Genomic DNA, 14,233 nt, shown 5'->3' with positions numbered 1-14,233 from the left:
AAACAGAATTGAGATTTTTAGGATTAGGTCCACAATTCCAAGGAGATCTCCTCCAAGATCTCTGGAGTTGACACACGTAAGTCAGGATTATACAACTTCGCAAATTAGGCTTGCCTTGCTAGGTAGGCTAGGTCTGCACTAATGCTTTCTGTCCTACCAGCCATGTTAGACACTTCTATCCTGGTTCGTCCTGTTGCTGGGCAGTGCTGGGAATATTGACTCACACATAATACCACTTAATCGGCGTAAACACGTGTACGATTTGGGTAATCATGCAATTATTACCCTCTACAACAAGGATTTGCGTGGTTCGATAGTATGTTTATGTCCACGGATTAGAACGAGAATAATCACTATTTTCTCTCAAGTTTTATAGTCCTACAGATCTCTATTTATAAAGTCGGGAGTTGCTCAAATGCATTTGTCTCCCTAAAATAGAAACCCTCAAAAAGTAGTAAATCCTTACGAAAATATTACATAATTGCCCTTTTCGTATCCTTAAAAAAATTTGGGCCACGGGCTCCACCCCCACAGCTCTGCATAGTGCAATAAATACAAGACATTTACACAACATATCATAATTTTATCACATGTAAGTAGTGCATTATGAATTCATTAGAAATTTTATGGAATAAATCGTCAAATCTTCCTTTGATTCCATGTTTCTTGGTGTTTCCTTGAATATGTGTCATTGTTGTATGAGATGAGAGGTGACAGTTCTCTACATTTATGGTGCTATGAGGATCCTTTGGGTTTAAAAACATAGAAGCACCCATTCTGCTTCAAATTTGGGTAGAACCCTCTTCTTTGGATTACATGTGATGCCTTCAAGGAGGTATGCCAAATATCAATGAAAAAATAGGGACATGAAATAAACATAAAATGCTACATATCATGTTACGAGGAGGGTTTCTCCAAAATTTTGAAGCATCAAAGTTGGACGCCCTTTTCTGATGTGTTGGGGCATTTGGAAGGAGAGGAACTACAGAGTTTTCGAGAGTTATGACTTGAGAGCATTCCAAGAAGGATCAACATTCTTGGATTTCTATTTTTTCAACGTAAAGTTTTTTCCTATTTTCAAAGTGTTCTTCTATGAAGATTTCCATTTTAGATGGGATTTGTTGGTATGACAAGCACATAATATTGTGGAGGTTTGGTATGTTTTTTTGTTCTTGAGTTATCTTGTATTTCTTGTTGCTCTTTGAGTGATTGTTTTCTTTGACTCTTCCTTGTTTCTTGTTTGCTTGTTTTATTTTTTCTTTGAATCTTGATAATTTGACTCTCTTTTTCGTACGCTCTCTGACATGGAAGTTTACGAAACCATAAATCTTTGTCCTTGTGTATCTCGAAGAAAAGGATCTACTGTTCTGTGAAGGGAGCTTACGAAAAAGAGTCAGATTGGCACGAATCTTTTTCTTTTTCCACTTGTATTTTCTCTATATTATCAATCACTATTTATGAGTAATGGAATACAATTGGCTCAAGCACCAACGAATCTAGCTATGTTTGTCCTTTTCAAATATGATACAAATATATGTGAAGGGGTGTGAATTTTCATAGTGGATAAGGCGTTAGTCTCTGCTCATCTGCTGAGACAATGATTTGCTTTCAAATTTTGGCCCATAACTTGATGGGCTTTCAAACCAAAAATATCAGCCCAATTGATGACTTCAGACCATTGAATATGGGCAAGTTTCATCAAGAGCTAGAAATATTTTTGAACCACATTTCTGGATCACGGTTCAAATTCAACTAAACCAATGAATAAAAATCATCAATCCAACATTTTTTTTGAAGGTCCAGTAACGAGTCGACTGAAAATTCATGCATCCTTGGGCCAAAATAATTTGTATCCATCATTTTAGGTAGACAAATAGACTTAACTTTCCACTTAATCTACAGCTCACACAAGATCATTCCCACTAATGGTGCAACTTGGTTCGTTTTGAGGTCAAATTGGAACTGAACTGAACCAAATTCCATTGGAACCAAACCGAACTAAAGTCGGTTTGGTTTGGTTCAGTTCTATACATTGCCAATATTCTGTAAATTGTAAGTAACATTTTTTAATGAAAAAATAAACATAAAATTTCATAAAATAAATCACTAATCTATTCATAGAAAGTTATTAGTTTATTCATAAAAGATCATTAAACGATGTCTTAACTTCTAAAATAATTCATATTAATTATTATATACATATATATTTATTTATTGCATGAGGGTTCGGTTCTATACAAGCTTGATCTGAGAATCGAACCAAATTTATCGATTCTCCATTTTTGTAACCCGGAACCAAACCAAACCACCCCAAAACTATTGGTCTGGTTTGGTTCTTGGTTTGGGTTTGTAAGTGTGATGCTGACCCAATCAACACACAAAATAATTAGGTGTGAGTGGTGTGTAAAGTTAAGCGCATATCCCATATAGAGAAGGATATTGATAAATCTATAACCATTTTTTTTTTTAAAGTTGTTGTTGTAGGAAATATCAATTGGGTACCACACTCCCATATATTACTTATAGTACTCCCCTCTCATTGATGTCTAGTTATTGAATACAGAAGGTTGCCCGGGAGGAATGATTAATTAGTCGATTTGGTGGTCTCTTTAGAGACTACAATGGTTTGGCTCATCTTGGTTTTGCCACACCCGTTATTCGAACCCCATCATGAATGCCAAGTACCACACTTTTGTATTCCGCGGGGTTTCAACAATATCATGATTGTTTCCCTAGAGTGAGTTTTTCGTTATCACTAACACCTTGAGATCACTAGGTCTAAAATTCGTCATTAGACACTAGTGTGGTATTTGCCCGGATTTTGGATGCTTAAGTTAGACTTCTACTTATAGGTCTACTTCAATTAATCCTTAAGTTGGCAGTTTTCTTTCATTATACCCTTTCTATAATTCATCTCATGAGCTTAGAGACTCTTGATTACCTATTTTCAGGCTTTGCACAGTTGGTACTTAGGCATATGGATCGTCGTCCTGACTAAAGAGATGGGATACATCCCAAGGGACGATCCTGGATACATCTCGTGAATGTTCCTGTCCCATCCTAAGGCATTACTTTTCCTCATTCTCATTCATTTGTTATGGATGGAAGTAATTTCCTACTCTCATTCAACACAGATCTCAAAGTACTTGTTCAAAACACGTCCAATTCCGATTAGTCATGTATTTTTGCCTATACATTTGTAAATTGTAAATTGCTATACAACACACTTTTGAATTTCTATATATCTTTCCACATAAAAGTGACTATATTTAACTGCTGAACACATGCTAGGATGATTGGTACATGCGGCCCACTAAAAAAAAAAAACCTATCCATCGTGTGCATTAGTTCCATCCTACTTTAAAAGGCTAAACTACTAGCTAATTAGTCAATTAAATCCAACATATCTTAATTGCTTATGAGAGAGATAATTTACTTAATTGATCCCAATTTCATTCCCGCTACATATATTTTTCTATCCTATCTGTTACTATCCCTATTTAGTAGTTGAAAAAAATTAGAGATTTAGTGAATAAAATCAGTTTTATTGGATTTTTCGGTGGTTTGATTTGAATAGCATTTGCATTTAACTAAGTCATAAGTAATAATACTATTAGCTTTCCAATCTATCATAAAAAAATTGCCCCATTCAATGGTTAGAAGCCATCAAACAAATAAACTGATTTTAATTTATGAACAAAATTAATTTAAGGACAATTGCTGGAAAAAAAAAGTTTCTGAGAATACTATTTGTAATAAATTAAAGATAAATAACTTTTATTATTATTATTATTATTATCATTGTAATATTACTCAATAGGATCTAAAATATGTTTTTAAAATTTTATTACTCAATACTAGGGTCGCAACTTGGTTCGGTTTGAGGTTAAATTGGAATTGAACCGACATAGGTCAATTCCACGGAATAAGAACCAAAACTGAACCAAATTCCATTGCAACCAAACCAACCCAAACTGAACTAAAGTTGGTTTGGCTCGGTTCGGTTCTATGGATTGCCAAGATTCTATAAATTGTAAGTAATATTTTTAATGAAAAGACAAACATAAAATTCCATATAATAAATCATAAATCTATCTATAAAAAGTCATTAGTTTATCCATAAAAAATCACTAATCTATGTCCTAACTCCTAAAATAATTCTTAATAATTCATAATATTATATATATATATATAGGGGTTCGGTTCTATACAAGCTTGATCCGAGAATCAGACCAAATTGATTGATTCTCCATTTTCTTAACCCGGAACCGAACCGCAACTTGTTCCAAATCGAAACAAATCACCCAAAGCTATCAGTTTTGTTCGGTTCTCGGTTTGAACTGGACCATGTTGCACCCCTACTCAACACCAGTCTCGCAATATCTATGTTTTTTGAAAAATCTATTAGGTGATTGAAAAAAGTCCTTCACCATGGAACATTAGAGTTTAAAAGGGGTTGGATTTGGGTATATACATATTCAAATCCAAATTTCTTTATCTAGACTCTAATCTGAATCAGACTCAGATCCTACTTGATAAATAATATCTAAATTATTTTTCTTTCACTTAATCCAAATTCGACATGACCGAATTGCTTGATTTGGGTCAGATCAGGTTGGATAATTGATAGTTCAACATTTTTTCATCTATACTTGTTTCTTAATAGCTATATTATTTTACTTTACGATTATAATTATTTTATTTTATAAGAATTTATGTTATATTAAAATAGTAGAAAATGAATTTTTGAAAAACCTAAAATTATATTTTCAAAGTAATATATAATTCGGATCTAGGAGGATGTATAGATGGATCCGTATATGACCCAAATCTGACTCAGATCATAGAGCATCCAATCGTCAAACCATATCTAACCCATTTTTATTTATTTAAATCTATTCCAAAGACCACAACCTGCTAAAATTGGATTTCAGATCACTTGGATTTTGGATAAAATTGGACCAATTTTACGCCGGCGCCCTACCTAACACACACCTATGATACCAATTTTGAAAAGTAAATAAAATAAACCTATGATCTGTCTATTACACTTGGGACATGTAAAGTTGGCAACTAACATAAGTTGTTATATTTTCATGTTTCGAATTTCTTGGCCCTGCTTGGTACATTACAAATCATTTGCAAATGGTTTGCGATGAATGATTTACTATTGCTTGGTAATCATTGGGAAATCTCTTTCCAATCATTTTTTTCTAATTGGTAGATCTTTGCAATAAAATATTTCATTATGATTTTGGAAATGGTCTCTCCTTCTTTTTGTGCCGCAAATCATTTGCTAAAATTTCTTAAGAATTTAGGTGATCCATGCAAATTTTTTGCAAACTCGCCACTTTTTAATTATGAGGTAAGAGTTAGAATTTCTACTGAGAATTGATAACTCATCCTAGAGTCTGATGCAAGAAAGTGATGATGATGGATGATTAGTTTTAGAGATGTCTATGGAAAACAGATTTTATTGGTATTTGGCAAAATAATAATAATAATTACCCTGATTGTATTTAGGGCTTCAACTCAGGGCTGGGTTGGTGATCAACCCAAGCCCAATCAAAGTTGGGTTGGCTCATTCCTCATTAAGAGTAGATAATTTAGTAATAATAATGTCTTATATAAAGATAAGTGTTACGACTGCAACACAGGTTAATTAGAGGGTAAATCTGGGCTAAAGCCAACTAATAAAACCTTCAACCTGGGCTCAACTCAACCTGACCATCGGACCTAAGCTCACTAATCCAAGCTCAACCTGAGTTGGATCTTCTAAAATCGGGTTGAGCTCAGGTTAGCCCGAGTTAGGTAATTTCAGACAGTTTGGTCGAGTTGGGCTCTTTGAAAAATCCAAATTACATTTTGATTAGAAAATAAATTTTATATTTAAAAAAAAGAAATACACTATTAAAAACAAATCACTAGTAAATAAAATCACATAGAACTTTCAATTCCATCATTGAGAGAATATTTAGACAAATCACACTAAACCAAACGCACATTAGTAATATTTAATTATCCACAAACCATAATAATAAGATGGAATAAAAATGCTAAATAGAAAATCTATAACTATCATAAAATATTTATATATTAGTATATAGCATCGGGTTCGAGTTGAGTTGGGTTGCCTAAACCATCAACCTAAATTGAGGTCGGGTTGAGATATTCTAACCCGGGCTCAACTCATCTTCTACTTAACTCAACCCAGGCTCGCCCATCTATCAGGTTGAATTCAGGTTAACTCACCCAAGTTGCAGCCCTAGTACCATGTAAAAAAATATATAAATTTCTAATTATTTTTCCTAAAAAGTCTATTTCAATGCTCGTATACAAGAATTATAAGTAAATGTCAAGAAAAAAGAGAGCTACTATTGCCACACCAACTTTTACTAATGCCACACTAATTCCTATATAAATCATCAAAGAATTGCACACGATTGGTGTGGCATTAGTAAAAATGGTGTGACAATAGCAACTCTCAGAAGAAAAAAAGAGAAAAGAAGATGATGATTAACCAAAGTTTAAAATGTGAGTTGTGAATGAGAAATAAACAAAGATATTTAAAAATATTTTTAAACTATAACTATATTAAGTTCGGGGGGTTCAGACAAATTGGGCAAACCGATATTTATGCCCGAACCCAACCTGATTTGGTTCGGTAAAAATTATGTTTGCCCAAAGCCAGGTTCGACCACTAGCAAGTTGTGCCCAAACTTAACCCAAGGTCAATTTGAGTCTATGGGGCTCAGGTTTGGAACCACTTCTACTCCGCCTTCTCTCGTTATAATAGTAAAGATGAAAGATCTGTGACTTGGGCTGGCAATGAGCGGGTTTGGGCTCGACCAGGCTAGTTAGAATCCTAACTTGGCTATAACGAAGCGTACTCTACCTAGACCAGCCGTATACCCATTCAGGCCTTAATTGACTAAGCCCTAGCTTTAGCCTAATGGGCCCGGGCTTGTCTTGGGTTAAGTTTGGGGCAAATATAAATGACCAGAACTCAATATTTTTAATGAAAAATGTACTTTTCAAATAATTTTTGTGTTTGAAAATTTTCTAATTGAATTTGAAATTAACATCTTATAAACCTATAATTATTATAAATGAGAGTTAAATTATAATTAGGCAATGCATTTTACTTTTATTAGAAAAATAATATTCATTTAATTAATATTTCATGAACATTTCTATAATATATAGCAGTGGAACCTGGCCGGGCTGGGCACCATAAAGCCCGCCCTAGCCCAACCTGAATTTGATGTGCTGAAAATTATTGAATACGATCGGTCCACAAAACCTTTGTTGGTCCTAATCTGTTTTTAACTTGGTTGGGCTGGGCTGGGCTGGGCTGGGATGGACACCTCTATTTTATGATTGCTGAATAAGATTTGAGATGTAGGAAGTAGGGTTTCTCAGTCATTCCTGCGTAAAGAAATGACGCCTGATTGAGTGGTCATTAATTCATCCGCTCTACCTACAACTTACGTGTCTACCATCCACCAACCAACCTCATCTTTAATGCCGGACGATAATGTAGTTGGCAATATTTTGTATTCTGCCACGTATCAAATGTATTATTATCTGCAAATCTAATTTCGATATTTTCGTAGCTTTATGTCGTTTGTTACGTGAGTGGGTCTCCACTGGTAAATAAGACTTGTGGGACAATAACATTCATTATGCGTGGCCCACAAAATTGACCTTACTGATTTATCATTCATTTATTTATTTATTAATTATTTCAATCGTACTAACCATTTCCTCTCCAGGTGTTTGATTTTTCTGATTATATATATAATACAGGACATGGAAGACCAGTCTATATATTGGGTCCACTGATGTTATGGCTGGCCCCACACCAATATCTAATTCAGTAAAGCTCATGCAAGTTGAGCTACCTCGAGATATGTGCGAATGCGGATTGGGATTGAAAGATGGAGATTTTTTCTTTTTCTCAAAAAGTAGCTCTGCTACTAGTCGGTGAATCGGGCGAGAGATTTTAAATTAAAAAAAAAAAAAAAAAAAAGAAAAAGGGACGAAACTAGAGTAATGGTTGAGAGAGTCGTACTAAATGAGCTAAGTCAGAAATCTGAGTAAGATGATGTCCCATGCCCCGAAATAATATTTGTTCTTTTGAGAGCCCATGTGGTCCCTTACAATATGTATCAATTTGATAAATCATCATCCTGTGGACACGTATCGTTAATGTCGGTGCCATTAATATTAGAATTTGGCCTGTCGGAGTGTCGGTGCCAAACTTCTCACAAGTGAATGAATTGAGCGTGTAGGGTTTTATGGGTGGGGTGAGGGATAGGCTTATAGCATATGGTATGGACGTGGAGGAAGATGTAGAAATCAAAAGCATACTTAATCCCATTGTGGTCTTATACAATTTTTCTTTAAAAATTTATTGGGTAAATCCAACTGATGCATTTTTATTACAAAAATCTTTCTTAGAGTTCTAGTAACTTTAAAGTTCGTTACTCACCAAATCTCACTTTATCAAGTTTGTTAAAGAGTTGATATTGAAGTGGGATTCACGTTATAAAATTTAAATTTATATATTTAACTTGTTTCTTAACATACCTTGGAGTAAATTCTAACCACATAAGTTTTTGGCATCCAAAAATATTATTTGATGTTATAGAATTATAAAAAAACAAAATTTTAAGAATTAAAATAAAAGAAGAAAAAAGATGAAGTTAATTTTCACCGTTGAATTTTAATTTTAAATTGGGGAGTTCGATAGCCAATCATTTTCAACATTTACAATCAAGTTCAAAAATATTTTTTTATATAAATAATACATGTGGGCCTAAAGATTCCTAGTAAGATTTCAAATCTTACTAAGTTAGTCATGATAGCATGATTCATAAAGTAAGATTTGCTCAAATAACCCACGAGATAAAGTAAGAGAGCTTTTGTAATAAAATTATACCACATAAGTCTACCCAATAAATCTCTCTTTTTCTCCTTTTAAGATCCAAGATCCAATTCTTTGTCCCATTCCTATAAAATAGGATAGGGGACTACATGATTATTTTACTTGAGTATGCATTTTTTGTTAACAAATATTTGTGTTAAGCTGATGAACCAATGGCATGATGCCACATGTATTGCAAAAAAAAAGTACGTGCGATTGGTTCGTGGATGAAAATTTTCTAAACAACCAACAATTTCCATTTTAAGTGTTTTTTCAATACAAGTAGCGTCATGCTATTGATTTATCAGCTAAGCACAAAAATTTGTTAACAGCAAATGTGTGCTCGTTGTATTTGGAGTTTAAAATACATTGGGCACCTAATCAAGACTTTCACGCAGTTCAATGTATTTATTTTCTAATCAAATTATGTCTCAACCTTTCTATAGGAACGGGACACCGTATAGGATCTCGCCTATTCTTTTAATTTGATTGATACATATATCTACCATATGATATTCTAAAAGCACATCGCTACTTTAGCTATTAATATTCTATTCAATGGACAACATCCCCCTCAATCACTTTATTCATATGTATATTTGAAATAAAGAAAATAATCACTCTAGCTTATTTCTTGATCATAACTTGTATAGAATATTCTTTCTTGTGGATGTAATTACTGAATCTGTAGTACATTATTATTAAGGAGGTAATTTTCTTGTCATCCTTCAGTCCTTTCTTTACATTCTCCCAAGCAGTATTTCCTAGAGGATTAGAAAACACTCAATTGATCAAGTTAACAATAGTTTTAGCAAACTATCTTTAAAAAAAAAAAATCTTAACAAGGTAATAGTAAAAAAGTATGGAATATTGTGCACCTTTTTCTTGCGATGTTCACCGTTTCATAGATTTTAATCTCTGAGTCCTTCCAAGCTTGAACTTTCAAAATCCTCGTCTATCCATGCATACTTAGTAGCCTCCATTCAGACTCCAACTTCTAATTACGTGAGATTTTGGAGTTGTCTTTAGATGTAAAATATCTTACTCTCGATTTTTCAATGTGCATACGTGGTTATACTACTACTATTACAAAAAAAAAAACATTGGGCATAAGTTTTTTTTTTTTTTTTTTAAATAAACTTCAATTTTAAAAAAAATTAACATCTAAATTGCATGTTTCGCGGATGAAGGGATCGTGCGAAAAAAGTGCAGAACCTTGGATACCGATTTATGCTTGATCCTTAAACATTGATTTTAAAAAATTTGAAGTCAAAAAATCATCTTTACACACATTTTTCAACTGAAGAATAAACACCGCTCCTATAGACATAAAAAGTGATGCCCAAAGCCCTTTTTCTAGTTGACTAAATAACAGATGGTAATCGGGATTATGTATGTTTACATGTGATAAATTCTAACAAGATTTCAAGCTCAAACCTAGCTGGGATTCAGAGTGACCCCCTTTCGAGATTAATTCATGATGGAGCATTATATATATGGTGTCTTGACAGCTAAATATGAGATTATGTTATCTTACGTGCGCTGTATTAGAAATTTTTATTCACAATTAACGTTGGTTAAGACTTAAGACATGGAGCTGTGGATTCATCTGCAGAATGGTACATCAATCTTCAAGCTTTAGTCACCGAAATATATTCCCGACCCATTCTTAGACCCACAATCTAAAAGAATTATGAGATTGCTTATAATTTCTTATCACAGTAAAAATGTGCTTTATGGCCATATATTATTGCCAATGTTTGAATCGAATGATCAAAACTTGTAATGTAGTTTGTAGACCCTTTAGAAAAAGGAGCGGATCCTCTGTGGTAGATGCTTTTCTTTTTCTTGTAATTCCCTATAGGTCTCTATCCATGCCAGCACACCACCCTGAAAAAAACTTATCACCTCATCAACTGTCTAAGGATGGTGAAGATCCTATTATTATTATTTTTAAATAAAAATAAAAATGAATTTCTTTTAACTTGATATAAGACTTTGAAAATGTACATCATTGAACTCCTAATTTTCAATGATAAGATTTTGATGTTTTGTCCAAGTGGCATTCTCTCAACTATGAAAAATTACTATATAGAATTACATAAATATATTTAAGGGGTGGGGTTGAATGGCAAAACATTTAGTCTTATATGGATTATAAATTTGGGATTGACTAATTTTTTGAAAATCACCTTACAAAAGATCAACTCATTCTAAGTTATAAGACAAAACACGTTGGCAATATGTTTAGTCCTTTGTGATTCTCCTATAAATATATATAAAAAAAAATACTTAAGAGGATCCACACCCAAAACAAAATGGGTTACACGTCTTATAGAGTGGTTCAAAGATTTTGTTTTTTTCGTTCATGCTTCAATCTGATCTAAGAGTCTCTTTTTCATTTTCGGCTCATCTCTTGGCAGGAGCAGATCCTTTGCAACACTTAGTTGAAGAGGTGCTATGTTGGAAGAATTTTTTTTTTTTTTAATAACATCTCAAAATTTTAAACGATTCTTGGTCTAGATCATAATTATTTTCGTAAAAACAAAAAAAAATAAATAAATGAACTGGTTTGAAAATATGGTTAACGAATTTCAAATCTATTGGACAGATTTTATTGTTTTGATGACGTGGTACTCTCTCAATTCTCAAGGCTCAACTTAATAGTAGTATCCGCTATCTTGTGTCCAATTTCGTCTGACACAAAGGCGTATAATGACTAATAAATTAATGCCAAGTGTACCCTAAGTAAGAAAGAGGACGGCCATAGTGGATCCATTAATCTTAACTTTCCATACGTCACTTTCATATTGGTCGCTGTGTAGAAAAGCGTCCAACAACGTTTTGTATCCCTAAAGAAACTCCGCAAAATTTGACCTTAGAAGCCTAGAAGATTAAAAGCCCTCAATAAAGAATCCAACCACCACCTGTTCTCTTCTCCTTGAATCTCTCTCTATATAAACTCAACACAAGATAGGATGAGACACACACACACACCCACTAAAGAGTTATAAGAGTTAACTGAGTTAGTAGTACATTTCATTTTAGATTTTACATACAGAGAAGAAAGAAAGAAATGGCCTCCATAGCGTTGAAGTTTGCATGTGTGGTGCTGGCGTGCATTGTGGTGAGTGCACCAAGTGCCGAAGCAGTCATAACATGCGGTTTTGTACTGTCGAAACTTACGCCCTGTCTCCCCTACTTGCGAGGTGGTGGTGCAGTCCCACCTCCATGTTGCGGTGGGGTGAAGGCTCTCTATAGTGCAGCTAAGACCACACCAGACCGTCAGACCGCTTGCACGTGCTTGAAGCAAGCTGCAGCTTCAAACGCTGGTATCAATCCAGGTTTTGCCAGCGCTCTTCCTGGAAAGTGTGGGGTTTCCATCCCTTACAAGATCAGCCCCGCCACTGACTGCTCCAAGTATACTTCTCCAATATTTCTCATCTTAATTTACTTTTTTAATTAGCTTTAATTATTATTTTTTATTTTTTTAACTTTGGGTTTTGTTTTGTTGTGATGCAGGGTGAAGTGAGGTTTCATGATACGGATGAGATAGTTAACTATGTAGGGTTTAATAAAATAAGTAATAATGTGGAAATAATTAAGGTGGGTTTATGGTACCTGTTAGGTTATGTGCCTAATAGTGTGCCTCGGATGCGCCCCCCTCTTTTGTAATTTCTTCTTTTGTGTAATCGTTTGGTTTGGTGGTGGTCTTATGAAATATCACCATATATCTTAATATTAATTATATGCGTTTGCTGTTCAATATCTGTTATATTCAATTATGTGGATCACTCTTCATTTATGTGGACCCTCTCGAGTCCAGACAAATCAATGGACGTAAAAAAAAAAAAAAGATAAAAAAGAAGGGTGAGATCTATCCAGTACTGTTGATGAGCGAGATGATTTATTGACTTGGAAGTCACACTTCCCCTATTTCATGAGTTTATATGGTCTCCTCAAGTCATGTCACGTCATCTGTCATGATGACATGACATAATGGTCTTCAAGTCCTCATCCCATTTATGTACTCTACCAATAAGAATTAAAAAAGAACAAAACAATCAATATCATCATGTCCACGGCTGAGATGGGATGAAAATGAAAGCATGTTAACTAGGGATCCGTCCTTCTTTCCGTGAGTTAGGTTAATTCTTTTGAAATTGTTTAGATATTGATTGATGTTTTATAAGTAAAACGTGGTGTGTTAATGGAATTTCTCTCAATTAATGAAAGTAGTTATTTGGTTTGATAAATAAATAATTTAAATAAGGAATTGGGATGCAGATCGTAAAATATGGGGTGCCAATACATACAACCTCTAAAAGAAAATTGCTTTTAGATCGAATGATTGGTCCACTTCTTAAAAGAAAATAGGGTTGACACTATTACAACCTTTCGATTTCATAAATCAATAAATGACCAATCGAACAAATACAATTACTGATCAACTGTTTCTAAATCGTGATTGAGCAAATTTTATATGTAGCGTCTTCAGTACCATCCGGTGGGCCTAAAATCTAGTGGGCCTTAAAGTATGTCCACCGCAGCATTTTTAAGGTTTGGAGATTGAAATTTGCTATCCATAATTATATTTGTACTTTCGGGAGATTCTCTCAATTTTGAAGGGTTTGGGGGTTTTCGATCATATTGATACTTGTTTTAAACAATTTATTCACTTAATGATGATAGAGAATTTCGTTTCTTAATCACAAATCAAATTCTTTCACATTCCCCTCTTTCTGAAGGCATACCTAACGTGGGTGTTTTAGTAAATTGGGAATACCATCAATGCATGAGGGGTCCTGTGATTGTTTGTGTGAAACATTGGATTTGAATTTGAAAAATCCTCGGAGGACTTTATTTCTCATTGTGATTCTCACTGTATTGATGTGATAGTCATAGATGTCTTTCATCAAGATACTAGTAAAAAGCATGTTTGATTATGTGACGACCTCCACGTCAGAAATGTAAGAATCATAGTAAATCCCTGTGTCACCCCAGCATTACTCTTTGAGTTTTTTATGAACAAAAAATTTCTCGACTAATTATATCGCCAAGTGATTGAAGCAAATTATGAGTTTTTTTTTTTTTTTCCATGGGCTCAGTCCCTAATTTGATACACTTTGTCTTTATGGACCTACTTCTAAATTACCCATAAGATAGCAACTCAAAAATAGCACTGATCCTCAAATTGAGGGCTTCAATAGGCACAACGGTCAACATTCAATGTTTCAAACCATCTAAGGTAGGGTGGGTGAGATGGCCAATAACACACCTTAAGAACCAGAGGTGTTGAGTTCG

At 34.0% G+C, this 14,233-nt stretch overlaps 1 protein-coding gene across 1 annotated transcript; it reads left to right on the top strand.

Annotated features, from left to right (window-relative positions):
* Positions 1-11,897: 11,897 nt before the first annotated feature.
* Positions 11,898-12,695, top strand: LOC147399369 (non-specific lipid-transfer protein 1-like). Its single transcript, XM_086444679.1, has 2 exons — positions 11,898-12,349; positions 12,452-12,695. Exons 1-2 carry the CDS (start codon positions 12,006-12,008, stop codon positions 12,459-12,461), a joined length of 354 nt encoding a protein of 117 aa, XP_086300805.1. The 5' UTR covers positions 11,898-12,005; the 3' UTR covers positions 12,462-12,695.
* The last annotated feature ends 1,538 nt before the right edge of the window (positions 12,696-14,233 follow it).

This window comes from Akebia trifoliata, chromosome 6 (assembly GCF_017979445.1).
Source record: "Akebia trifoliata isolate Shusen 1 chromosome 6, ASM1797944v1, whole genome shotgun sequence".
NCBI lineage: Eukaryota > Viridiplantae > Streptophyta > Magnoliopsida > Ranunculales > Lardizabalaceae > Akebia > Akebia trifoliata.
The sequence above is the reverse complement of the archived record's forward strand: the minus strand, read 5'-3'. Positions and strand labels throughout refer to the sequence as shown.